At 37.1% G+C, this 27,394-nt stretch overlaps 1 protein-coding gene across 1 annotated transcript in view; it reads right to left on the minus strand.

The window, feature by feature from the left end:
* FAF1 (Fas associated factor 1) overlaps positions 1-27,394 on the minus strand; it is a 145,520-nt gene that overhangs the window by 81,629 nt on the left and 36,497 nt on the right. The window contains exons 5-7 of the mRNA XM_058030494.1: positions 27,008-27,099; positions 26,563-26,651; positions 17,632-17,737 (exon numbers count right to left, since the gene is read on the minus strand). Coding sequence (XP_057886477.1) covers positions 17,632-17,737; positions 26,563-26,651; positions 27,008-27,099 — 287 coding nt within the window. The remainder of the gene's footprint in view (positions 1-17,631; positions 17,738-26,562; positions 26,652-27,007; positions 27,100-27,394) is intronic.

Consider the following 27,394-nt stretch of genomic DNA (forward strand, 5'->3'; position numbering starts at 1 on the left):
AAACACTTAAACACTATTCCATTTAATGACAAAAAATGTTAAATTACAGATTTGTGAATCTCAGCAACTCATTTTCCCCAAAACATCCCCAATACTGCAAAGAATTAACATAGTCTTCATTAGAATTCCTTTATCTAAAATAAAACTAGAAACTATGTATTACAAAACAAGATTCACAGACAACAAATATTAAGATCTGAAAAGATCTATTCAGCTCAAATTAACACATTCCCATAAATCAAAGCAAAATTCATCCTCACGTTCATTCCTGTTACAGAATTGTCACCTCAATAGCCAATAAAAAGAAAGAACTAATGAGGTATTTCAGTATCTCCCAAAGAAATATTTTCAGCTCTGTTTTTCTTTTAAGTGCTTGAAAGGAAAAGAGTAATGAATTGCTCCCACACAGTCTTTTTATTCTGTTATAGCAACAAGAGAGTTACACCGAGTCTTTATCTTTCACATAGTCCCAGATATCTTTTTGTCTCACTGCAACAATGACAAAGGAAGCAGACCAGGAAGAACAGTTATTTATCAGCACCAGGGAGGTGCTGCTTGAAGCAGCAAATGTCCTTGTTCCTACTAATGGCTAACAGGGTGAAATGACAGATTTATTGGGTAACTAAGTGATATCTGAGAGCTCTGCACTAATATCCAGACAACAATCCAATATACCTTGGAAATAAGTTTCCACAACAGACAAGGATCTAGACTTCTACCAAAAAGCAGGTCATTCAGCTGTATCCTGTGGAGTTTCCACGACTACTTCTCTCTTTTAGGATGAACATCTCCTGCTGGAGACAAGCAAGCATCCTCTAGCCCTGGAATCATCCACATTCATCAATGCAACCATGGATTTGAGATGGGGAAGAAAAATCTGTTAAATTCAGCAATAACAAGCTGGAAGAAGAACGGACTGGAATTTCACTGGTTACTCACCTGTACAGAGAATATGCCCTGGACCTAAACTGTTTCAAAAAGGACAGATCTACATTAGAATAAATAGAATAAGAGGCACATCCAACAGATCAATCTATATAACAGGCAGGCTAAAGAGACGTAAGGACTAGAATAGATTTATTAGCACTTTTTTTTGTTGTATGTGGAAATAGATCAGCCTTAAGTAACCACAACTTGGACAGTTTTGAAGCCTGCTCCTTAGAAATTTTCCAAATCAATGGGACCCACAACCCTTGAGCACTCACACAGATGCATAAGAAGGGAATTGGCCTTTCCTGACAGGCCAAAGAAAGAGAGAAGTCAGGAGTCTGATCACTTATTAAAGTGTGATCACCACCATGACACTGTGGTGTGTGAGGCTTAAGCACACAAATACCAATATCAATTATCAATTACCAATAGCAGCTGAAAAACTTTTCATAAAGAGCTTGTGATCCTGCCAGTGAGCTGGCACTTACCAACCATCAGAAAAGGGTCAGAAAGCTATGGATGTATCCAGTCATGGAAGGCAAGACTCATGACAATAAATTTGGTGAATTTATGTTGCAGACTTGTGTTTTTAAGTAACATGTGCAAGTACAGCAGTCCTGACTCAATAAGAACCAAAAAAGTTGAGTTACAACGTACACAGACAGGGATCTGGCACAGAGTGACCTCCTCCAGCAGCAACACCAGCTCAGTAACATTAAAACTCTCCACTTGAGTGCAAAAATAAAGGCTTTTGGACACTCTGCTTTAAACATAAGTATCATTATCTTGTACTGACTTTGGATATTTCAAACAGTTTCTGTAAAATCCTCTTCCCTTGAAATAATAGGCCATCACTAAAGCCGAATGGATGAGAAGTCCCAGAAAAGGTTTGCCTGCAGATGTGTCATGAAAACAAATTCCTAACAAGCAGGAGGAAAACACATGGCAGGGATGGCAACAGCCAACAAGAAGCTAAAGAGCTGCTGGTCATGGTGTCACACTGACAGGCATTTTAAATTGTAATTCCAGAACAGGAGAAATGGCTGGAATCCGTCACCAAAGCTATAGAGAAAATTGAGAGCTGAGACTGGAAGGGAATTAAGTCACCCCTTTCCAAAATTTTCAAAATTGTTTGAAAGCATGGACTGAGAGATCAGCTATTAAATGGAAGCTCAGCTATGGTGGTTTTGGCAGTGATGATAACCCAAGGACTCTACCATGATTTGCAAGGAAGCTGTGAAGCAGGAAGTCATTCGAAGACATCTGCAGTTAGTTCTGCCACATAACTCTGACCTTGCTGTAGACTCTGCAAGCATGGAGTCAACCTATGCCTGAAGAAAAACGCTCAGTTACTCACTGAAATTCAAAAGTTCAGTTTTGTAAGTGATGGAAAAAAAATCCTGTTTCTAGATTTTGGTATACAGGTAATGTCAGAAAAACGGGAAACTTCTGGTTTTATCACCATCTCTTTGAGATTGATATTCCAGATCTGATCCTTGGAAATAGGTCATTAAAAGACTAGAATCTGGGATGGAGATTTTGAGGATATGTTAATGTCACATTATCTTTAAAATGCTCACAATTGCATGAGAGATATTAGCCTTGTGAAAGATGTAAAATTACCCTGTAAGAAAGCTGCAATGACATCCAAATGAAAAAGATGAGCAGTAGAAATTACAACCTTACTCTTTTGTTTTTCAGTATCTGCCTCTGATTTAGAAGATCTTAAGGCATTTTTACCAAGCAGGGATATAGAAGGATAGAAATGCACATTTCAGAATAAAAACTGTGTAGAAATACTTGCAAATTAAATGCCTCTTTTTACTTTCATCAGAGCTTTCCTTACAAAAAAGAATCAATAAGGCTTCAGAAGAATAAATCATGTGCAGTTTGTTCTTCCTGCATCAGCATCAGTGCCAATTAAATTCTGAACCTTAAATCTTTATTGTTTCCTATTAGCTGCTAACTAGAAGGAACACAGTGATTTTCTGAGATCCCAGGCTGAGACTTGCCACAGCAGCAGTTAGGGGAAAAAAAATGATCTTGTTTTGACTTGTCTGCTGGGTAAACTTGACATTGAAGCTCCATGGTGGAAAATAAATACATAATACCAAGATGTTAATTTTACAGCAACACTTAACTCTTGTGACCACAATTAACACTCAAGGAGGGGAAAAAAAAAAAAAAAAAAAAAGCCATTGACAGGTCTGCCAGGCTCCTGCTTCTGCAGTGCTTCCCAGGCTCCCTGTCAGCAGTGGCTCAGCTCTGCACAAGCCAGGCTGGCACTGACCCCAGGGGCTGCCTTCAAAGCAGCACGAGGGGGGAAGAGGGGAGCAGGGTGGCAGGGAGGGAAAAGCAGCTGTCAAATGACATTGACTCCCAGCTAGGATCCAAAACAGAAGCCTGAGAGCAAAGGGCTGCTGAGAACAGCTCTCCTCCTCCCTCTCCCACCCTCAGGCTCTGGGAACACCTCTAGAGGAGGGCAGGACATGAGAACAACAGTTTGAGAGAGCTACCTCCTATTTCTGAGGCAGGATTGGCCTTAGAATGATGATGCTTCATTTGTTATAAAATGACCAAAATGGTGCGTTTTGAGAATAAAGTTACATTTCTTTTGCATCAACACTGCTCCAAATCCCTCACTCCACTCCCTGAGAGCACAGAACCACTCTTGCAACACTGAACTCCTCCAAAATACCATGAACATCATGATACAGTACTCTTACATCTTTTCCAGAACAGTGACATTTATCACTACACTGGAAAAATAACTAAAAGAAAACCCCAACAAGTCATAATTTTAGCAGTGGAAGAACATGGATAGCATGGGTAGAGAAATTAATAGTGTGAGCATGTTTCTATTTATTATATGAATAGTAAACTTTCTAGTTATTTCTAATGTATCAAGGTATTACTTTCTAGCAATTCCTAATACTATATTTAAATTGCCAAGCAGTCACAGAAGAAAGTGCAAAATAGACTTTTTTTCATCCTATTCCAATTGCATTACAGTAAGCTGGCAATGATTCACAAATGGGAGAACAAAAGTATGCAAGGAATTAAGAAAGAGCTTTTAAAAAACCTGAGAAGCTTTTTTTTTTTAATCTGTGGAACCACCCAAAGTCAAAGGATGGATCCAAAGTCCTTTTGGTTGAAGAAGAAAGTCATGGAAAGAAATCCCTGAGGGGACACTAAAACCTTGAAGAACAAGCCGGCTTTTTTTACTTACTCACTAATATAATAAAGATAACAATTTGTTACATGAAATCAATAAAGACTGTGGAATCAAAATGGCAACCTCAAGAAAGGCCAACTAACTACTCACCAAACCCAACCAGATTCAAGGACATAAATGCCTATCAAACCTTAACAATTAAGTAATAAATCGCTTTAAATCAATATATTTGGAAGACTAATTCAAAATTACTTAAGAAACAGATAACACTCAGAATTAAAATACAGAGCACATAATGTGTAAACACTAAGCACAAAAGTTTATTAATTGTTATATACTTCTCATGTATTTGCACTACACTCGTATTTCAAATGCAAATATTAATTTGGAGAGAAATACCTACTGTATATGCACACACTGAAACAGTTTGCTCAGCTATACTGCATCAATGGTTGTTTGACAAGTTATAGCACCACAAGCTGCTCATTTACATATTATGCTACTCTCTCTGGTTTTTCCTTGAGAATAAATTAATAAAACAGATCCATACTAACAGCTTCTCCTCTGAACCACAAGGATACTCCTAGTTATGCAAATTCCGTGTATAAAATTTATACCAACAAAATGACATCAAAAATGTAAAAATAATTCCTGTCTAAATCCTAAGAATGTGTAATATTTTTAACTATGACAATTAACACCTGCAATAAAAATTTAGTTGATAGAAAGAATTTCCACTACATAGTCACATAATAATTAGTGAAAATTCAGTCTCTGAATTATATTAATGTGCACTATACTGACACACAAGCACAGCTTTCAAGTATAATTCAATACACAAACATTCTGAAAAAAAAAGCATAAAAAGAACAATACTTTAAAAGTTTCTGACTTACAGTATTTTTTTCTGTATTGCATTGTAAGGACAAAATAGTATTTAGAAAAGTTAGGCCAGATAATGATATTTTATTAAAACAAGGAGAAATTAAGAAATTAGTAAAAGCGATTTTCATTAAAACCAACAACATTCAATAAAACAGAGGATGAAAGGCAGAAATGAGAAAGCAGTACAAAAGAAAACATGTATGTGAGCAACCAAAAAATTAAAGAAACAGAAGGAAAAAAACCTGAAAAAGAAGATGAAAAAAAGAAGAGAAAAAGACACTTTATTAAACAAGCAAAAGGACCTATAGAGTTAAACATTCAGTTGAGTGACCGTCAGATTTTGTAAGTCATATCTGAGTGATCCTAGATCTGACCTAAAAACTGACACAAGGCAAAAGACACAAAATGAGAACTGAAATTGATTTTCAGTTCTCATCTGATACCAATGTCGTGAGACAACAGATGCTTATTTCAGACTATGCTAAAATTATCCTCTACTTCAAACAGCTTGCACTTAGGCTGCAGAACAAACATTTAATCTCCAAGTTTTATTGTTCCTCACTTCAAACTGATCTTAAGAAAGAAAATTACCAAAACACAATGCTAATGCAGTTCTCTAAGGGGAAAACTGTTTCTTTTTTGGGTATTTAAAAAGCTTGTCTTACTGCTCATGGGGACTCTTTGCATGCCTACTCTGCAGTGAGTTGAAAACATCCAATCTTTCATTTATGCACTTTCCACTCAATCTTTCATTTATTTGTTCCTATTCAAGAAGAATTCCACCACCTCTGTCTACAAAATTATTTTTTAAATACACTGTTTCTGCTACAATGGAGGCTTCCCAACACTGCAGGATTTGAAAATATTGATTTGCACCAAGGGACTGATGTAGATCCAGCCCTTATAAAATGGAACTGCATTGGTGTTTCACTTCAAACACACTCCTAATCTTAAACCTCCCACCTGCCCAACTTACTGCACACTTCAGTTTGGAGGATAAAACTGTCTGAGCAGGCAAAACAATTAGCATGAAGAGCAAAGTGAAAGAGAACATGCACAATTTTGAGATTTCAATTAATAAGAAGCAGTCAATCCACAGGACCAGAAATGGACACTGCTAAAATGCCAAAATAGATAACTATCAGAGATCTTTCCTATAAATAGGTTTTCTCTGCAGACCTCTTACTGCACTGTCCTCTGTGCTAATGCAGCCACAGCTGTGAGCTGCAACTTGGTCTGTGGGAAGATTTAAGGAGGAGTTTCATCTCAGTCTAATGCTCTTAGCACACCAAAAAAAAGAAATTTTCAGCTCACCCCAAACCTCAAAGAATGATCTAGAGAATTTGCATATTTTCCACTGGCCTCAGAAGAGCCATCCCTGAAAAATTAATGTGGACCTGCCTGGCTTGGCAGTTTACCTCCTGTGTCAGGGTGAGAAGTTTCACTGTATTGCTTTGTACTACCAAAAAAAGTGTCCTCTTCCACTCTTCTGTTGTTGCTTTTTGTGAATATCAGAGCTTCTCCATTTTGTTTGCCTTAGTCCTGGCCCAGGCTGCCCTGTGGTCAGAGCTCTCAGCTGCAGTCTGGTCTTTTCTCTGCCAGCCCAAGGTCAATGCAAAGAATAAAGAAGAGCCAAGACCTTTTAAGCAGAGTGGGTGAAAGAGACTGTTAGTTATAGGTGAAATTGTCAACACACAAAACCCTCCACAGATTAATCCAAGCACTTCTTACACTCCCCACTTTTGAATTATTCAGGAATAAGTCCTTCTTGCCTTAAAAGAGGAACTTTGTGAGTAAGTGCAAACAGAAGTTCATGCAAGACACAGAGGGGAGATGTTGAACTGAAATACAGCTTACAGTCACAGAGAAATTAATAACAGGACACAAATATAGCTCACAATGTTTCTCAAATAAGAGTCACTGTGTTACACTTGCTGAGTTCATTAGAAGGTAGCTTGTCAACAAAAATTAGTGAAATAAGATCAATATAAAACCTTTCTGTTTCTCCTAAAAGAAATTGCAGAGATATTGGGGGTGCCCTGATGCTGTGAACAAAATAACTGAAATTAAGTCAGTCCTTGGGTTGTTTGGGTTGGAGTAAGGTATGCACAGCCCTGCCACATGATACCAGACAGACAGACTTACTGCTATTTTATTAGTATGTATTTGTAAAAAGAGCTCTCTTTTTTATATAGAAATTGTAGAAAAATAGCAAAAACTCCTTGTTCCTTTTACTCCTCTTTCCCTTTTTCTCTTTAATTGGTTATGTGTTTCCAATATTGTGAAGATCCTCAGCTTGTTTGTACTTCCAAATTACATCATAATTTCCAAGAGATGTACTGGGCATTAGACATACCAGATAACAAATACTGGACAGAATCACCTTCCTGGGGATGAAGGAGTGTGAAAGTTAAAGTCTTGCTACACCAAATCTCTGTTGTTTACACTCCCTCTCCACTTTTCTGCACTTCCCATTAATCAGAGTTTGACCAAAAAAATTCTGCCTTTTAATCAAACCTAAGCCTTTTTCTTTTTAACCTGATATAGTAAGAAGTGATTCATGAACACGTTCCTGGTTATTCACAAAGTTCTAATTCCCTAAATATGATAACAACAAATAACATAATTAAGTAATAACAAAAAGTCTTGGGTCATAGCTCAACCCCCTTTCCAGACAGTACCCAATCCAAAGTTCCTTTCCTCATCTCAGTGTGATTTTGTTTGGGGCAGCCATACACACGTGGTTGTGGGGTGAGAAACCAGCTGGTTTGGGTCACTCGTGGTCTGAGGAGAAGCACATCAAACAGAAACCACTGAAGCCAATGGTTTCATCCACATAAAAATGGCAACACTGGACATACATGCTGGGCCTTGTGGGGTTTTTTGCAAGCTCTGTTGACCTTGAGAAACAAAGAGGTCACTGAACACAGAGCTCCTCTCCTTCCTGTGTAGAGGAGCAAGCTCTGCAGAACTGGGAATTAGTCTTTGGTCAAAAGATTGATGATCTGATCAAAAATGGGCAAATTTCATAGAGGAAGACACTTATGGTGTGCTCATGTCCAGAGAACATTGTCCTTAGAGTGTCCAAAATCAACTCTGCTGATCTGACATGCAGGTAACTCCAAACTTCACTCAAGCTGACAGATCTTGTGGCAGGTGCTCCTCTTCTGGAAGATCTGGTTTTCCTTTCCATTCTTTTTAAGCCCAGTTTGTCCTTATGGCTTTGTCTGGCTGTGTTTTAATTAGTTTGCCTCCACCATATCCAGAGGAGGTTGAACTTGAGGAATATCTGCACCCTATTTTTATTTATTTATATGTACCCACGACAGTGGATGCAGTCTCAAATAAATTCTTGTGCCATGTCTACTGTGATGCTCCTCCAGTTGGAAACTGGGCAGTTTGATTTGTCTGTACATTAAATATGGATATTTACACTACAAGTTTGTATCATTTCTGCTGTCCACCATCATCCCCATGTAACTTCCACCATCACTGCTTTCAAAACAAGGTAAGTTCACTTTGGTCTGCTAATCTAGGCAGAAAAATAAAAGTAGATTTGAGGCTTGGTACAAACCCAAAAATTGTGATCAAACTATATAGTTAATAAATTTTTTGTCTAAATCTTTCATGTGTGATGAAAGATTATTATCATAATTCATTAGCAAATTACAGACTTTGTAATGCAGGCAGTCACAAATTTGGCTTTGTATCAATCAGTTGAGACCAGCTGGGTAGAAATTAACACAACTCTGGGATACATAAAATGAAGTGCTCTTTCATTTTCAATTCACTGGAAACTTTGAAGGAAAGAAATGGAAGCCCTTTCAAAAATGTCAATTTTCCCTGCTTTTTGTAAATAATTCCATTCCACTGTAGAGATACAGAGATACAAATAAACATACATGGGATGTATGTAACTGAATACCACAGAAACTGCTCAATCAAAATAAATTTACATTAAAAGCAGTGCATTTTAAAAAATCCTTTCATTATTTCTGAGACAGTCATACACATTAGTGATCACTAGAATTATTAAACAAACACAAAAGCTAATAGCCAAGCTACTCACAAGATACAATATTGTCAAAATTCCTGCTCTGAGCTCTCCCAGTCTGCCAAATGACCTTGTACAAAAATGCTTGTTTTGATTATGTCTCCTTTGCCTAAGCTACAAGGCTGTGTATAGTGACAGCTGCATTTGGGAGCAACTTAAAACAAATTTTATCTTAGTGCCACCTAATCCAGAGACTGGTACAAGCAGCATGGAAAAGTCAGTGTCAAAATTAAACAATGAAGGCTTTTCTAGGAACAGATGCTTTTTCCCTGCAGCTGTAAAAACCTTAAAACAATCCTATGCCCCACTGTCTGGTCACGCAACTACCACAAAGCAAGGCATAAATTTTGTCACTTATTGCAAATATTTGCTGAGAGCTGCTATAACCCTTTTTAAAAACAGTAACAGGGATTTCTTGTGGGTGATTATGAGGCCATTTTATCCTTTAAATGAGTGCAAGGCTCTCCAATTTATGCCCACGATTTGTGGTACAAAATCAAAAAGATAACTTTTCAAATTCATGTTTTACAGAGATATAGGAACAGAACTGAAAAACCCTAAGGAACAGGTTTACTACAGAGATGGTGCCCGTGTCACTCAGATGTTATGGATGGGACAAACATTATTAATTCACAGTTGGAAGAGCAACTGAGTGTTTTCTTTGCATAGTAATTACAAAGCAATGTAGTGCAGCACCATCATTACACTGCAATCAAGATACTTTTGACCATTTTGGTGTTGTAACTCCAAAACCACTACTTTAAATATCCTTATCCCCACAACTATCCAAAAAATTACCTCCTTCTATTCAGTGAATGCAGAGATAAACTTCAAGCTGAAATAGCAGCTCTTAGGAAACAACTTCTGTAACTTAATGAATATAAGTAAATCCTCAGTTCCCAATTAAGTGAGCAATTTACAATGTCAAGCATGTAGTTACGCTCCATATGAACTGATGGGGATTTTAGATTAGCTTCTGTTGTGTATTTAAAAGTGATAGCACCAACATGATTTACATAAGTAAAATATTTTCAAATATTTTCTCACCAAGCAAGCACTCTAAAATTGTGAAGTGTTTCCTTTCTTACTCAAGTTAAAAAAAAAAAATCAACTTTTCCCGAACAACAGTTCATTAGCACCTCACTATTTATAAGTATAATTGGGTTGTTTGATGAGAAAACATGAGAGAACACTGTGCCTACGATAATTTGCACAAATACAAATTTCATTGTTTGAAAACAAATCAGCAATTCAACGAATGTGTTTTTTTAATATAAGTGTATATCATGCAATAATAGAAGTGATCATATTATAGTTAACACAGGATAGAAAGGTTAAACCACGTTCTAAACCACTTTAATTTACAAGCTGTAAATTAATTTTTTTTAATTGCAAAAAAAAATGCTAACTTGAATTTTTCATTTGTTATTCAACTAAATATAATTCGCACAGATAACAGCACTGAGCTGTTTAGCTACAGAGTGCTGCTTTCCCACTCTAAATAGCACAGGAGCTGGGGACAGAGCTGTTTAATATGTTCATAAAGCTGCTTAGGTTTTCTTGTCATTTCATGCTAACACCTTTTTAATAGCTAGCATTATGATAGAAGCCTTGCATAAAAATTCACCAACCCGAAAGTAAAACACAGCAAATATTCAAAATCAGAATAGCAAGCAAAGGTTTTAATTGCAGTTTTTTAAAAATTCAAGGTTTTAAATTAGGTCTTGATCCCCAAAATCCTTAGCATCCTTAAATTACATGAGCAAAGCCTTTCAATTCAACATGATTACTTCTAAAATAAGGACAACTCACATGACTGAGCATTTACAGAGCCAAACCCATAACCAAAATTATAACAATGACTCCTCATTATTTTCAAATTCAAATAAATTGATCCTTATTCTTTGAGAGTTTCTCTCCAACCCAACTTACACTTAGGGATGGAGGGGAATAGAGATAGAGAAGGAGAGAAAAGAAGAAGAGATATAAACACACACACACTAAACTGAGTGCTGACAAACTGAACGTTAACAGATGTGTGACTTCTAATTAGTTATAATAATCTGTGCCATTGGAACCTGCCTCGCCTTCCCTTGCAAATCAAACAGCCTCCTTTGGAGTTTAAAACTCTCTGCGTGCTTCTAAATTTATGCAAGGAATAAACCCTTGCTTTCAGCAAATTTTAGATAAACTACAGTGATAACTTTATGAAAGGAAAATATTAAATTATAATTATCCTAAACAGACACAGTCTTGTGAAACTAACCCTACATTCATATGAAAATACAAAGCATTGACTATAATGAATTTGATTCATCCTTGGACACAAAGCTTTACCACAGTAAACTCAGTCAACTGTTGCTCTTGCTTTTATATTCATAGTACTTAAATAGCGCACTTTAAAACAAAAAAAACTCCAATTGGCTTTTCATACATCCACCCTCCCCAAAAATAACGCACTTGAAAAACCCAAATGATATGAAAAGGCTTCAAGGCCTCTTTTCTCCTTTTCACAGCACTTTTTTTTTATTTCTGTTTGCAGTAATCTGCCTTTCACTTTCTCATTGCTACAGAACAAACGAGGAGGCTCAGCACTTTGAAAAGGGGGCTCAATGTGTAATGGGTCCACTAGAATTAATTTAGTTGCACCAAATCCATTGAGCAGTGAGGTTTTTTTCTCTTCTCAAATCATTTTGAGTCGGATGCAGCCCCCAGCCTTTGTAATTCTAGTAAAGCACTTAAAGTGCACAGTAGGTGTTCATCAGGACCATCTGGTCAAAAGCAAAACAAGCTGCTGATTTTGCCTTTGAATAGAATGAAGCAAGTGTGAATTAGTCTCTTCAATTAGCACTATTACAACCTGTCAAGTGCATATTGTAAAACAGGATTATTACAGTATTGGTCACCAGTGCAATTATTTACTCTCTGCCTTTTCTTGCATATAAAAATGTCCATGTTTACTAGTTTTTAATAACTGAAGATAGTTTCTTTAATGATATGCACGTCCAAACCCACCAAAATCAAATTACAGGTTATGAAACCTATTCTGTCAGGAATATATTAGGTTTCATAATTAAGTGAGAAGTAGTGCCCTTTCTTTATCTCTTATTGCTGTTTCTGTTGCAGAAAAAGAAAAGTAGTTATCTATATTTTTCAGTGGAATATCTTCGAAACAGATCTCTTCAGTCAGGCATTAAGATATTTTAAGTGCCTAATAAAGTTATCACTGCTGAACAGGTACCTAAAAGGTATTTCCTCTTTATTTCCCCAGGAACTTCATCTAATTCCCAACACATCACCACTTACAAAAAGTTTATCAGGATTTCTTTCAGGTTCCAAAATACATTTTACCTTTGGAATGTGCTGGTTTTCTATAATACAAAGGCAAAAAACAAATCGAGAAGTTGATTTAGCTTTTTAAAAATTTTTCTCTTCTCACTGAAAAAGTCAAAGCCTGGCTTGCTAGCACATCCTCATTTACCACTGCATAACACTGAGGAAATCACAGTCACATTTAAATTATGTATAGTGCTGTCACAACTTGCTATAAATTGAGTATAATTTTAAGATGACAGATGTCTTTAAAAAGCAAACTAAATGTTCACATTTCACAACAACATACAGGTCTTGAGTACAATGAGTATAGCAATGTATTTTAATAGCTGCTCTGATACTAGGAGCATTTGAACAATAGAACGTTTGTGCGACTCCTATTAAATCCAAAAAGTGCTAGTTACTGATTTTTACTACAACAGTAGATTTCAACAATTTTAAAGCAAGCACAAAATGTCAAAACACAAAACAACTGTTTCTGAAATTATTAATATATTTACCGTATTTGGGTATGTCTATTTCTGCTAAACGTGTTTTATTGGAATTATTTAGCTACAGCATTAAAAAGAGTAACCTTATTTATCCATGCATTTCATGTCTCCATGCCAGTGTCTGACGTTTACTTTGAATGATCTCACTCAGCAACAACTGTCTTGAAAATATTTTGTTCAGACACAAAAAAACAGACCTGAAAAAGGTACAAGACGTTCAGCCAGATTATTTTTCTGCCTGCTGCAGGTAATTTCTCAGCTTACCTATATTTATATATTACATTTATTTAGGCCTTTCAAATGAAGCTTCTGCCTGCGTGTTTATAATGGTGATTTTGCATCTTGCTTAACATTCATCCACTCACCAAGAAAGTTTAAAGAAATTCATCACAAAGGATTTGATTAGGGTCTGTCAACAGAGAATTTACAGTTTATCTCAGCCCAGGCAGTTGTGTGCACAAATAGTTCCTCCTCCTGCCTGGAGGGCTATTGGATACATTGCTCTCCATATTCCACCTTAGCCAGGGAGTCTGTGGGGAGCAGAGAACAAATATATTACCTAGCACAGGTGACAGGGATGCTGAGCAGGCAGCCCTGCTTAAGTTATTGGCTAAAGGAAGGGAATAAAAATCAGAGGCAGTTATGCAGAGGCAGCCAGTATTTAAAAACCCATCTTCTCTGTATTGTTTGCACAGATTTTATGTTCTACCAAGAATTCTAGTGCCCAGTACTTGCTTTACATACTACTCTCAACTAGAATTTCCAGCAGTTACAAAATAAGATCACCAATCTGTGAGGGGACTGAGCATTCTGCATATTTAACTCATCCACCCTTTAGCAGCCACAGCTTGTGTACACTGGATATTTTTGCAATCCTGCATGCAGGAATCACAAAAAGGCTTCAAAATCTGTATCATAAGAGTAAAATAGACAAATGTAAAGTCCTTGTTTTTAATGGAGCAATCCAGTTTGTTAAAAGTATTTGATTTTTTTCTGTGTCACTGATTAAAACAAAAAGTGTGGAGCACATTATTGTGACAAGAACTCAAGCCCGTTAAGTTTTTCACAAATTAGTTCGTCTGCTCCAGGATCAGAGCACAAACTTGCTTTTAAATATTCCCCTTTCTGAAGAAGGCTTTCCTTCATTTCTGTAAAATAATAAAACTACAACTTGCAAAAATGAAAAATTGTAGAAAAGTTCATTTCTAAATGAGAACAAGTTGGTAAGTATAGATAGAAAAGAAATTATCTTTAATGTGGCAATGCCTTGTAATAGTTTAGCACAGAGCTTCTCAAACCTGAAGTTAAAAAATCTCTCCAATTTCAAACAGCCTTTATAAATTATTGTAGCAGAATGAAGAATGAGTCTTCAGACAGAAAACTCCATTTAGTCTTGTATTAGGAGTTCAATTTGTCAAATTGTCCTTATATAACTATGTAATATACTGGAAATGTATTCATTAACAATCTCCTAACTGGCATAAAACCTACCAATTTCCAATTTAAAATGCAGATCATGGAAAAAAGTAACCATGATATTTCCCAGAACAGTATCTGCCCAGAATTAATTTAATACTGCAATTTTACAAGAACAAATGGATGTCAGAAACAAATGTGACACAGATTAACTTGCAATTTAGACCATCATGTTATCAACCTTCCAAGTTAACTACTCCCCTGCCCAACTCAAAAAAAAATTTAAATCGAATATACAGAATTTTTAAGAAGTTCTATTTATTTTTTTATTCCATTTTCAAAGATTCTGTATAAGTTCATGATCACAAAACAATTTAACTTATATTTTTAAGATGAGAAAACAAGATCTTAATATGTAAAGAGTTAGCTATTTTGATAAAGAATGTTAATAAATAAAACAAAGGCATTTTCAAGTACCCTCCAAAATCCAACTATTAAAGTAATATGCAATCAATTTTGGAAGCAGACTTGAGCACTACGGCATCAGGCTTCTCTCAGACAATTTTTTGTCACATGGTTTCCCCATTAAACACAATTTCTTTGAGAAAACAATTCACCCAAATATCATTTCCTATTAAACATGCATCCTAAACAATAAAAAACCAGAGAACTGCAGAAATAGTAGTTTAGGAAAGCACAGTTGTGAGCTCGCTGGGTTTTGCATTTAATGCACTGCAAAACATTTCTGCCTTCTGAAAGGTGGGTGGGGTTGAGTTTTTGGTGTGAGTTTGGGGGGTATTTGAGACCCTTGGGTAAAAAATATCTATTCCTTAAAATTCACAGTACTAATAACAACAACAGACTGCACCAGCAGCCCTTGAGAGACAGTTGCACCCAACTGTGGCAAGAAGTAGAACAGTTCTAGAATCTTAAATATTTCTTTTAATAATTGATGTAGTCATTTTGAATCTTTCTGCATAGGATATGGCGTGTGAGTAGATTGCATTAACACTGCTTAAACATTTCAACTTGTCAGTATGGCCAAGTCGATTTCTGAAATATTTGCTGTATTTTCCCATCGAAACAGTAATAAAGGTAAAATAAATATATGCCACTGCTTTATAATCACTGAACATTAATGAATATTTTATGTCTTTTTAAATCTCCCTGTTTAATTTAAAAGGGTGAAATTAAGTCTCCTCCCTGCAATATGCCAATTATCTGTAAATCAAACAATAACTTGGCCATTATAGTCCTTTTTGTTAATATACCAGAAGCTAATTTGAAAACACTGAGCAGCATTTTTAGGTAATAATTGAATAGTCCTTCCTGCCCTCTTGTGGTTGGCAACTGCATCACTGAGCTTCTCCACCGTTACAAAAATACACCAGGAGGAAAGTAAACTATTAATTTGTTAAAGTGTGAACAAGAGAGTGAAGAGGAAAAAAAAAATCTAACAGTCCCTGGAGAGGACAGAGACAAAGGAGATGAGGAATGATACCACCGACTCCTCCAAACCACAAGGACTGCCTAGATTTGTTACAATGATTACTCTATGCTAAAAGAAAAAAAAATTAAATTAAGAAGCCATTAGGGAGTTAACATTCAAAACAGTGCTTGTTTTCTATAATTAGACAAATGTTCAGCAACCCTTTTACCTCAGTGAAATCCCCAGGGATTTCCAGGAGCCTTTGCACAGACAGACACGTTCACCTGTTCAGCATCAGCTGCACAACAAGGGCCGGGGAGCTCCTTTCATTTTAGCCCCTTCACAACTTTATACACACTCAATACAAGAAAGGCAAAGAAAGGTTTTCTGCTCACGCTGGTTATGTGGTGATAGGTTTTTTATTTTGGTTGTTTAAGGGAAAAATCATAACTAACTTTTAAATTATGTTGATTTCATATGGTAACCTGATGACCATAACCTGCCATTACCAACAAACAAGAAAACTTCAGTGCATGTAAAGGCAGCCTGGATCCCCCTGGCACTGCTTTCTGGCTCCTTTAAGCCAGGTAAGACCCACCAGCAAAGTAAATGATACAGCATTGATAAAAACCAAACAGACAACATATATGTATGTGTTTTCTTTTAGAATCTCACAATTTTAAAATTCAAACCACATATTTTGATGATTTATTTCCATTAATGTTCAAATTCTTTATAGAGAGTCAAAGTTCAGCCCTTCAAAAGTCAAACTGGTTCAAGTATGTGTATTTGTATTACCAGGAAAAGCAAAACAGAACTTACTATAGTAGATCTAAACATATGAAATAGAAACACGCTTTCACATGAGGGAAAGATCAGAATCTTAAGAATAGCAGGATTCACAATGAAAACAGTGATATCATTTTTCATTGCTGTATGAGATATCACTCCCATAGTTAATATTACAGAACTTAAATTAATTCTGTCTACCATGTCAGCATGCAACACGAAAAACTTCAATAAAATCTGTTCAACCCTAAAAGACTGAGAGAAGTCACAGACCAATAATAGCAAACATACATTTAATTTGAAAAGCAAACATTTAATCTTAATATTTTTTAATGTGAATTCTGAAGATTCACATTTCTAGGTTGTTTGTCAAGTTTCCAGAAAGCAGTGGGTTATATGGAAAATAACATCCACAACATCTGGCATTAGATACACCATGGAGCACTAGACAACAACCTTTGGGCTTGGAAAGGAGTTTTAAAAATATGCAAGGGACTGCTTATTGTGAATTCAGAGAGTCCAGAGTCACATCAGAGATATTTGTTCCTATAGGACTTAATTCTGCTGAAGTTCTCTCCAATATCACCCCTTGCTGGCCGTTCCACAGAACGGCAGCAACGTCCATTGCACACAAAACCATTTGGCTACCAGGCCAGTAACAATTACAGCACCACAACAGCAACCAGCACAGGGGCTGAGGTGCCCACAAAATGGAGATGGAGCTGGTTAAAAGAAAGGAAGATAGAGAGAGCTTCAAGGGGTTTCAAGTAAAATAAAATTTGCCCACAAAATGGAGATGGAGCTGGTTAAAAGAAAGGAACACAGAGAGAGTTTCAAGGGGTTTCAAGTAAAATAAAACTTGAATAACTCAATAAACTGTTTGTGTATACACAACTGTTTGTGTATTTTGCCACTACAATACAAAAAGAAACATCCTTTTCTGTATAATTTAATAGAACACCTTTTATAACTGAATTCTTTAATCAAATCTTGATGATCCAGTTGATGAAAATAAAAAAGACTAATAAAACACAGGAATATGCATCAGGACCATGCAAACCCCCTTTAAGAGAGCTGGCATTAGCTATAATGAGCTACATTTATTCTTCAGCTGTGAAGCAGCACTCACCTCCTGAATGGTACTGCTTCCTGAGAAGTTGAGGTTGTACTCCCGCTGGACTTCTCGATGGGTGACAATCAGCATGAAGTTTTGATTTAATGACTCCTGCAGGGCCCTGAAATGGTTGAAAGAAAAACAGGAAAATCAGGGATAAGCATGTTATAGCTTGTTTTACAGTTAGATGCAGAAACCCCAGGGTACCCTAAACTCTGCACGGACAAGTCCAGGCACAACATTATCATCTCTCTTTTCACTCTTAAATGCAAGGAAGCATGCTGAGAATGACCAAAGGCCATTCCTGAACTCCTTCCTTAATAAGGTGACTGCAGCCTTTAAAGCTCATCTAATGTTAAGTATTTTCAAAATGCAGAGAGTCCCATTATCTTCACAAACATCGGGTGTATTTAGCACTCCTAATGCCATTAATAATGGGCTTGTCAGCACATTGATGGCCAGACCAAATATCAAGCTATGATGCACATTAAGAACTGATGGTAAATAGAACAAGGCAAAGCATGCTCTTGCTTCTCAAGGGTTACCTGAAGCAGAAACCAAATGGAAATTCTTCTGCTTAGATTCATTTAAAGCACATAAACCCAGCTAATTAGAACTGGAAAAGTAACCACAGCAAAATTTCTCGTGTAGGTATTGCACATTTAGAAAATTTAGTTCTGCTCACATTGTTTTAAATGTACATTCACAGAGAGTTGTAATAAAAATAAAAACAGAAATAAAAATTAAATTTTAAAAAATCTTAAGATACGGTTTAAACAGGGCAACCATATCTTCATGTTGTAATAAACTTGGGTGTTTTCCTGAATTTCCTGGTAGTAAAACTTCTGGATATTAAAAAGGCATCCTGATTGCTTAATTAGGTACAAAATTATGCAGCTATATATCTACTTTTCAAAGCAGAAGGCAGGACTCCTGTTACAGACATGGCAATTATGGCTGTGTGCAATCTTACACACGCTACAAAACTGCAGCAACACTGCACCGTGCCTTGGGTTTCTAAACAACATTCATGCAGACTTGACTCGTTCAGTGGCACATGAAATTTAATTGTGCCTATTCAATTATTTTTTTCTTATCACATACACTTAAAAGAATGACAGACTGTGTTTTTTTCCTTCACATCTTCACTATTCCATGACACTTCAACAAGCCATTCCTCTTAGCACTACAGGACAAATCCTGAATGCAGACCAGCACAGCTGTATCTTATGACATAAGAAGACAAGAAAGACTCCTCCATCATTTGAGACCTGATTTGTTAGTTTTATCTCCTTCTGGAATTACTGATCTGCTGGTTTGCTGCTCAGATGGGAAGGAACTCATACAATACTCACTGGATGCTTTAGCAAGAGATACACAATTTACTTGAACATCTCAGGGATATTTAGCTTACAAAAATATCTTCACTGGGAAACCTAATTTGGCTCCAGTCACATCTCAATAATCACATTCTACAAAACCAAATAATGAAGTGCTATTTCGTGTCTTTAATGGTTTTCCAATATGGAAAATAAATACAACTCATTGCCAGTGCTAAGTATGATCATGTGCATGAGAGACACTACAAATGTAACTGGAGTCATTGATGCTGAACATGTAGTTTTCTGTACTTTCACAAGATTTTCAACAAAAGGGCTAACAATTCTTTAAATATCTAACAATCCCTCAAAAGAGGGGAAAAAATAAAAAGAGGAGTCCTGAAAAGTTGTATGCCTATTTTCAAAGATAATTCTAATTTGATTGTTATTAAGTTTTGCATCCCCATAACCATATTTTCTATTGGCAAATGTTCAGTAGCAACTAAAATATCCTGCTGTGCTTTTTCAGATTCTGATTTTTTTATTTGTTTTCAGCAAATACTAGAGGCAAATGACATATTTAATTGCTCTGAAAACATTAATTACTGCATATGTGAATGGCTCTGGACTCCATACAGACTCACACAAGGTTCTGTTATAGCTAATTTTGACTCTATCTGAAAATCTGTAGATGCTAACTGATAATATGACTCATGTTTTCATTCTGTAATTGATGTAAACATAGAATAAACAGGCCAGTCTGATCAAACCCTCAGTCTCTCCAGTTATGCATGATCCCCACACTTCAGTACAACTCAAAATACAGCTTGCTAATAAAAATCACCCACTCATAGGAAAAGTTTTCCACTTGTGAGAGCAGGAAGTATTTTGGAAAGGAAAAAATAATCTTCAAACAAATTTAAATGAAGCGCCTAAAAATTAAAAGCTTTAATTTTTCAACTAACAATTTTGACACCTCTACTTTTGGGATTTCTAAGCAACACAAGCTGAATGTTGTTAACAAGCAAATTCTCAGCACATATTCATTGACAAACAGAGTGAAAAGGAGGCTGAAAATTAAGCTGGCTAAAAAAAAAAAACTGAAAAAATTGAGGAGAAACTAGGTTTGAAAGTGTTAGCAAATGCAGTGCTTGGTTAATTGTTCACCTTTTCTTCAGAAAAATAACAAACTGAGGAACATTACTTCTGCTTACACAGAAATGCTCTGCTCAACTGCTCCAGTTCTTGGAGCTCCTACATCAAAATCCCACATGGCCTGACAGCTGTAAAGCCTGGACAGTGTCCACTGGAAAGAGGGAGGAGGAATTGATGGCACAATTGCTGGCACACCTGATGGGTCACCGATGCCAGCGCTGCCCACCCTCTGTGTGGGATGGGGCTGATGTGAACACACAGCCAGAGATCTCTGTCCCTCCCACAACCATTTCCTCCAGCAAAGGGGGATGCAGATTACCCCAAGTTACTTGGACCAAAATACATCTTGCCCAAAAATTGTACTTCAGCCATTAAGGTAATGATGAATTTTACAAGGTGAAAGTATTTTTATGGGAAACTTCTCACTGGCAGTAAGATGAAGCTTATTTCTATTTCTCTTTAGGTCCACATAAGCATATTGAGAAGACTGAATACAAGACACACCACTAAAACTTTTGCCTCATTATCTGCAGCTGTTGGATTTTCCTACAAATGTTATAGTTCACTACAATTTTCCAAATAAAACAGCTATATTAAAAGGGGAAAAAAAATCAGGGTCAAACTGTAGGTCCCATTAAAGACAAAACAGATTTTTTTTCCTTCTTTTTCTTTGTTGCCACCAGTGCTAAGAGAATACAATTAATCTGAGAATTAATTAGAGGGAAAAGAAAACTAAATTCTGGAAAAAGGACTAAAGTAGGCCACTACTACCAGAACACTTTTTCCCCTACTGTAAACCTGAGCTTTGAAAAGCATTTGCTGATAGGTGATATACACCATTATAACCTTTTTACCCCAGCTGAATGATTCTGCAGCACAAGAGGCAAGGGAATCTGTATTTCTGGGCACCAATCCTCCAATTGAGGTACCCTGCCTAAACCCAAAAAAGAAGTCCAAGAACACACAAAAGAAAATAGATCAGAGCACAGTCATTGCTCTGACCAGTTCTAGCAAGAGACTTGGATATAAAAAACAGATTGATTCTATCTGCAGTTAAGTGATGACATTAATGCTCTGATTTTTTTATATGATACTTTGCTTTTTGACCGCATTTTTCTTTGAAATTTCAGTAATATTTTAGAATTTGACACCATAAGTAAATCCTTAATCAATGACATGTAAATGCTCTTTTCCATTCCAGTTTTATGAAATACACTCAGTATTTTCCACTAGGCAATATCTTTCTCAGCCACACAGAGATTTCCCCCAAAACCTCTGATTTTTATATAAACAGGTATGACACAAGGTAATTAACATTTCCATTTTAAACTTACAGATTTATATAAGCTCATGTCAACAGAAGTCCAAATTTACTGTAATTACAGATTATTTACATTAAAACAAAATAAGAAATCAGTATGTAAATGTAATGTTTGTTGTAGCTAATGCAGCAGGAGGTGGTAGATTAGGTTCAAACAGCAATCAGTTAGCAAATCTGGCTAACATGTAAATGAGCAGAAGCCCTTTTGTTTACATTCTATTGCATTTTAAACTTCAGGATTTTTAAACTGTCTCATGAACAGATGGGAAAATAAAACATTAATCTTACCATTCTTATGGAAGCTTTCAAAGTAACTAAAGCAAGGCACTGCTCCTGTCCAGCTAAACAGACAGGACTAATAATTGGAGTTGCAGGTTACATCGTTCTTAATTAACACTCTGCTACAGTTGATAACGTACAACAAGACACCACATCAGCACCACTGCTCTGCAATCATCCAAAGCAGAGGCATTCAGCAATATATGGACCTATTGCTTGAAAAAAGGCATCTGTGGGTTTTTTCTTTTCCACACAGATGATTACACTTGTTAAACAAGTTACAATCACTTAACAAAATTGTATTGTTCCTTATAATATCCATGGTATGCACCTGGGGTTTTTAAGCTTTTCAACCTCCCAGTGATTCATCAAGTATAATAAAGTATCTTTGATTTTCAGCTATTTAGCAAAAAAAGTATAATATACATTAGATCCATTATAATGACAACAGCAACAAAAAATGATAAAAAATATCTCCTAGAACACACAGGATAGAAAGGAGAGATGATCTGGATGATCCAGCTCCATGGCCAGACTCCCAAGCTCACACTTTTCATGCTTCCCTCTTGCATCCTCCTAAAGCCATTTCCCCAACAGAGAATTGTCAGCCTTCAGGAAGCATCCAAGGCAACAAAGGGAAGGAATTGCTGAGGAAGGGATTAATCTAATCTGACAAAGCTGGTGCAAGGGATCTACCCCATGGATGCTGAATGATGGACATTCTTTGTCATCCTTCCTTTCAGGATTGCTTTCCAAGGGAAATTATGTTCTTCTCCACCCACCTGGTAACTTCTGCTCCCACCTGGTAACTTTTGAACATAGTCACTGGTTTTAAGGAGGTCTCATAGTGTTAGAAAGGTCTCAAATACCAGGTGTAAATCAACAGCCAGGAGGAGGAAGGGGACCCAAATTATCACCCAGCTCAATAAAAGGCTGCATTAAAAGGGCAGTATTTTATACTCATCCAGGTGACCCCTGGCAGTGATCTCAGAACTACCCACAGGACATGAATTCTCCTTTCCTTTGATACTACCTGACTGTGAGCTGGAGAACAGATGCAGGGCAGGCTGATACTCTGTGCAAGGGGAAAAATATTACACCAGGGCTACAAAATACACAACTGGAGGCAGCATCAGAGGTAGGTGAGATGATGGGAAGCATGGAAGGAGAAGGCTGATTTACTGCAGCTGCTGGGATGAGGCAGGAATTCACTAGAAATCAGATTTCATTATGTCCACAGCTCACAGAACACATGGTTATTGTTCTGGATATTGTGCATGGATAAGTATGGCTTTGCCAGCTGAAATTGTGGTAGCAGGGTGGAATAATACAGGTGGTATTCGACATTTAAATTTAATCTTTCCACCTCAATTTACTAGCATGCAGTAGTAATTCACTGGGTTTCTATTACCTATAAAAGCTTTAGGTAGGCCACTGATGAACAAAGATACCTCAGGAGATTTTTGTTTGTTTAAAAGGCAGGATCACTTTGCTATTACATTTAGATGCTGGTTTTCAGTCAGTTCTGGGTTAAGCCCATTCAGTCTGTCACAATAAACTTCAATGCCTTCGTGTTGGAATAGGATGTTTCAGACACTGTTCTGCCTCACTATAAAGAACAGACAAAAACTGGATCTCACAGAGCTGAGGCCAGGCTGTTCCTTTTAAGAAGGGCATATAGATAAAATATCACATACTGGAATCTCAGGCTTTTCAAATATCACTTTCTGGAGATATTCAAATCACAACTATTTATCTCTAGTTCAAAACAGAAGGCATTTGAAGAAAACAACAGATGAACTCCCAGAGCAAGAGGCAAAGTTCCTCAACATCCATTAATAATAGATGTGAGCATGACGCTTTTAAAAATTGTGGGTAACAAACTAATCTGAATAATAACTGACCTAACAGTAGGCAGTAAACAGTGTAACTGGGTTTGGTACATTGCTTCAATTAGATGTGTTTTGATCTGCATTGATGCTTTAATTGGAGGCAAGCCTCCCCTTTCATCTAGAATTTATGACTTCAGGAAGATGATCTAGCCTTCAAATTATCCGTGTTTAAATAGCCACTAATTAGGCACCATTTGCTGTCCCAAAGCTACCAACTTTTATCTTAAAAATATCCAGAACTAATCTCCACTATGAAACAAATATAAACTATAAAAGGTAACAACTACTTTGATTTTACTGTCAAGTGAAGTTCTTTAAAACCATTAATCCAATAAAAAAGGCTGAGAACTGTTTTTAAACAGTTTGTTGTTATATACTTTACTGCAGTTGCAATAAACAACTCTCTTCAGACTCCAGTTTTCTCTCCAGAATTATAACATTCAAGCTACAATACACAGCAATACCTGGGTAGGAAATTTTGAAATTGGAAATGAAAAAAATTAGCAGCTATGGTGTCTTTTCACTGTTCTTCAAATAGCTGCTAAGGTACAATGGCTTATTGTCCTCACACACAAATACAGTTTGCACATACAGTTCATGTACACCACCTTCTGTTTCAGTGCCATTCTTCCCTCTCTTAATGCTCCTTTTCTTATAATTATTATTTTTACAATTCATATCAGCATTCTTAATTCTTCCACAGACTACACGTTAATGTGTACAAGTACCTTTTAGTAATATACAAAGTACTTTCGGTCCTTGGGAAGGCAGCTACAAATTTCAATTGACTCTCCAAGAATTCCCCTCACCAGCAGAATATTCTCCTATCACCTACAAGGGCAGAAAGCCAACTCCCTCTCCGGACCAGCTGAAATCCGTGCATTTTTCCCCATTCCAAAGGCATCCCTGAGCTCGCAGCTCCGGAGCATCTCCCTCGGCACGCTCAATTCCCGCGCACCCTCTAGCGGCTACCGAGGAAAATTCCCATTTTTTCCTGGGAAACCACAAACAGGGCCGCCTTCGGCAAAGGGAAGCACACGGAAGAAAACTGCTAATTACTTTAAAAGAGAATTTTCCATATAACATCATTTCATTTTCAAACCTTCGCAATATTCCCTGACAGCAGAAAGAGACCTGGGGGTGCTGCTGGCCAGGGGCTGAACACGAGCCAGGTGTGCCCAGGTGGCCAGGAGGGACAGTGGCACCTGGATTTAATTTTAGCAGGAGGGCACCTGGATTTTATTTCAGCAGGAGGGCCAGAGGCACCTGGATTTTATTTTAGCAGGAGGGCCAGTGGGTGGCACCTGGATTTTATTTTAGCAGGAGGGCCAGTGGCACCTGGATTTTATTTTAGCAGGAGGGCCAGTGGCACCTGGATTTTATTTCAGCAGGAGGGCCAGGGGCACCTGGATTTTAGCAGGAGGGCCAGTGGCACCTGGATTTTATTTTAGCAGGAGGGCCAGTGGCATCTGGATTTTATTTCAGCAGGAGGGCCAGGGGCACCTGGATTTTATTTTAGCAGGAGGGCCAGTGGCACCTGGATTGCAGCAGGAGGGCCAGTGGCACCTGGATTGCAGCAGGAGGGCCAGTGGCAACTGGATTTTATTTTAGCAGGAGGGCCAGTGGCACCTGGATTTTATTTCAGCAGGAGGGCCAGTGGCACCTGGATTGCAGCAGGAGGGCCAGTGGCACCTGGATTTCAGCAGGAAGGCCAGTGGCACCTGGATTTCAGCAGGAAGGCCAGTGGCACCTGGATTTCATTTCAGCAGGAGGGCCAGTGGCACCTGGATTTTATTTTAGCAGGAGGGCCAGTGGCACCTGGATTGCAGCAGGAACAGTGCAGGACCAGGACCAGCCCTGTCCCCTGTGCTGCTGAGGCCACACCTCGGGGCTGTGCCCAGCTCTGGGCCCCTCAGCTCTGGAAGGACACGGAGGGGCTGGAGCAGGGTCAGAAATGGGAATGGAGCTGGGGAGGAAAGTCCTGAGGTGACTGAGGGAGCCTGGGGTGTTCCTGGAGAAACCCTGAAGCTCAGGGGGGACATTCTCACTCTCTAAACTCCTCAAAAAAATTAGTCCGTCTACACTGCCATGTCCCAGGTGGAAAGATGGGAGGAAATGGCCTTAAATTGCACCACAGCAAGTTCAGATTAGGTATTAGAAGAACATCTTTCCCTGAAAGAGTGGTTAAGCACAGGATAAAGTTGCCCAGGGATGTGGTAGAGTCAGGAAGTATTCAAGAGATATCTGGATGTGGCACCTGGGATATGTTTCAGAGGTGACTATTGTGGGTTGAACTAGATACTCTTGAAGGTCTCTTCCAGCTTTGACGATTCTGTGATTCGGTGACATATGAAAACTCACTGCTTACTTCTTGAGTGTTCAAATCAGTAATAAAATATATCCTTCTCAATTCAAGGAAATAAATTCTAATTAATTATTAATGAATAATTAATTTATGTTAATTAATTTATATTTTATATTTTATAAATATTATATCTATTTAATATATCTTTTATATTAATTATTCAGCTCCTCTACATATCTTATATCTTTTAAAAGTACAAGATAAAATAATGTAACAAACATTTCATAAAGAAAATTCTCAACAGATGGGAATGATTTATACAGATTTATGAGATACATTAAATGGACCAACATAAAGCAGCAACTTATGCAAGGCCAGCACTCATTTCCACAGGGATTTCTGTTAAATGAAAGTCATCCCATCTGTAAAATTCAGATGTAAAATTCTGTGTGTGTATTACCTAAGAGGTTCATGTACCCCACCAAAGTTTTAAAAACCCCAACAAGCTTCTTTTCATCCCAACAGTCACTAGTGCAGTGAAAACACTTAGCATTTACTGTCTTCAGATTCCTACAAATATACACGTGGCTTTATAAAAACACAAAAAAACCCCACAAAACAACAAAAACAAAAAACCAAACCCATACAAATAGAATTTATGGCCAAAAGACTTACCCAGAATGACTTGAAGAAGGAGGAGGCAGGTCAGGTGTTAGAACATAAAGACTATTATTTTTTGGCAAGTGTAGACTTTTTAAAACAGTCTGAGGGGAGAAAAATCAATATAAATATAAAACATTCACCAATTCTGACCCTTTTTCTTTTTTTTTTTTTTTTTTTTTTTTTGACCAAAGGTATATCAGCAAATATTTTGGTTCAAGATACAATTCTTGTTACTTCAAAACATCATTTTTGTAGGTGGGCCACATTCTATACAAACCAAACACAAACTGATTTGTCCTGATTTTATTTTGCAATGTTTTAGATTAAGAGTTCTTTGTGTGCCACCCAAGACATCTGACACTGTTTGAAACTAACAATTCTTGCATTGTAATCCCCACCCACAGATGCTCAGTTTGAAACTGAGTTCAGTTAACTGAAAACACAGTTGAAAACTTACACTATCATCTACATCTCCAGTCTTCCACCCTTTTAACAGCATTTTAGATGCAGGAATCTGAAGTTCATTTTCTAGAATATGTTTGATATCTCCTAGAGAGAAAAAACAAAGGAAATATATAAAATATACACATTTACTGCTTTATTTCAAACAGCAGTGAGTTGTACTTTAAAAAACAAGAGCAAAGAAAAATTTACTAAGAGAAGGACTTTCAGCCTTGTAACATACTCTTCAAACAGTAAAGGACAAATGAAGCTTAAAAAAATAATTACAAAGCATGAATGATTGGAGAATCACACAAAGATTTGATGATTTGGACACATATATTGGTAATTCTATATTCCATATTTATTAGACACACAGCTGTGTGCTATCTGGAGCACCAGA

Source organism: Melospiza georgiana, chromosome 9, assembly GCF_028018845.1.
Source record: "Melospiza georgiana isolate bMelGeo1 chromosome 9, bMelGeo1.pri, whole genome shotgun sequence".
NCBI classification, from domain to species: Eukaryota; Metazoa; Chordata; class Aves; order Passeriformes; family Passerellidae; genus Melospiza; species Melospiza georgiana.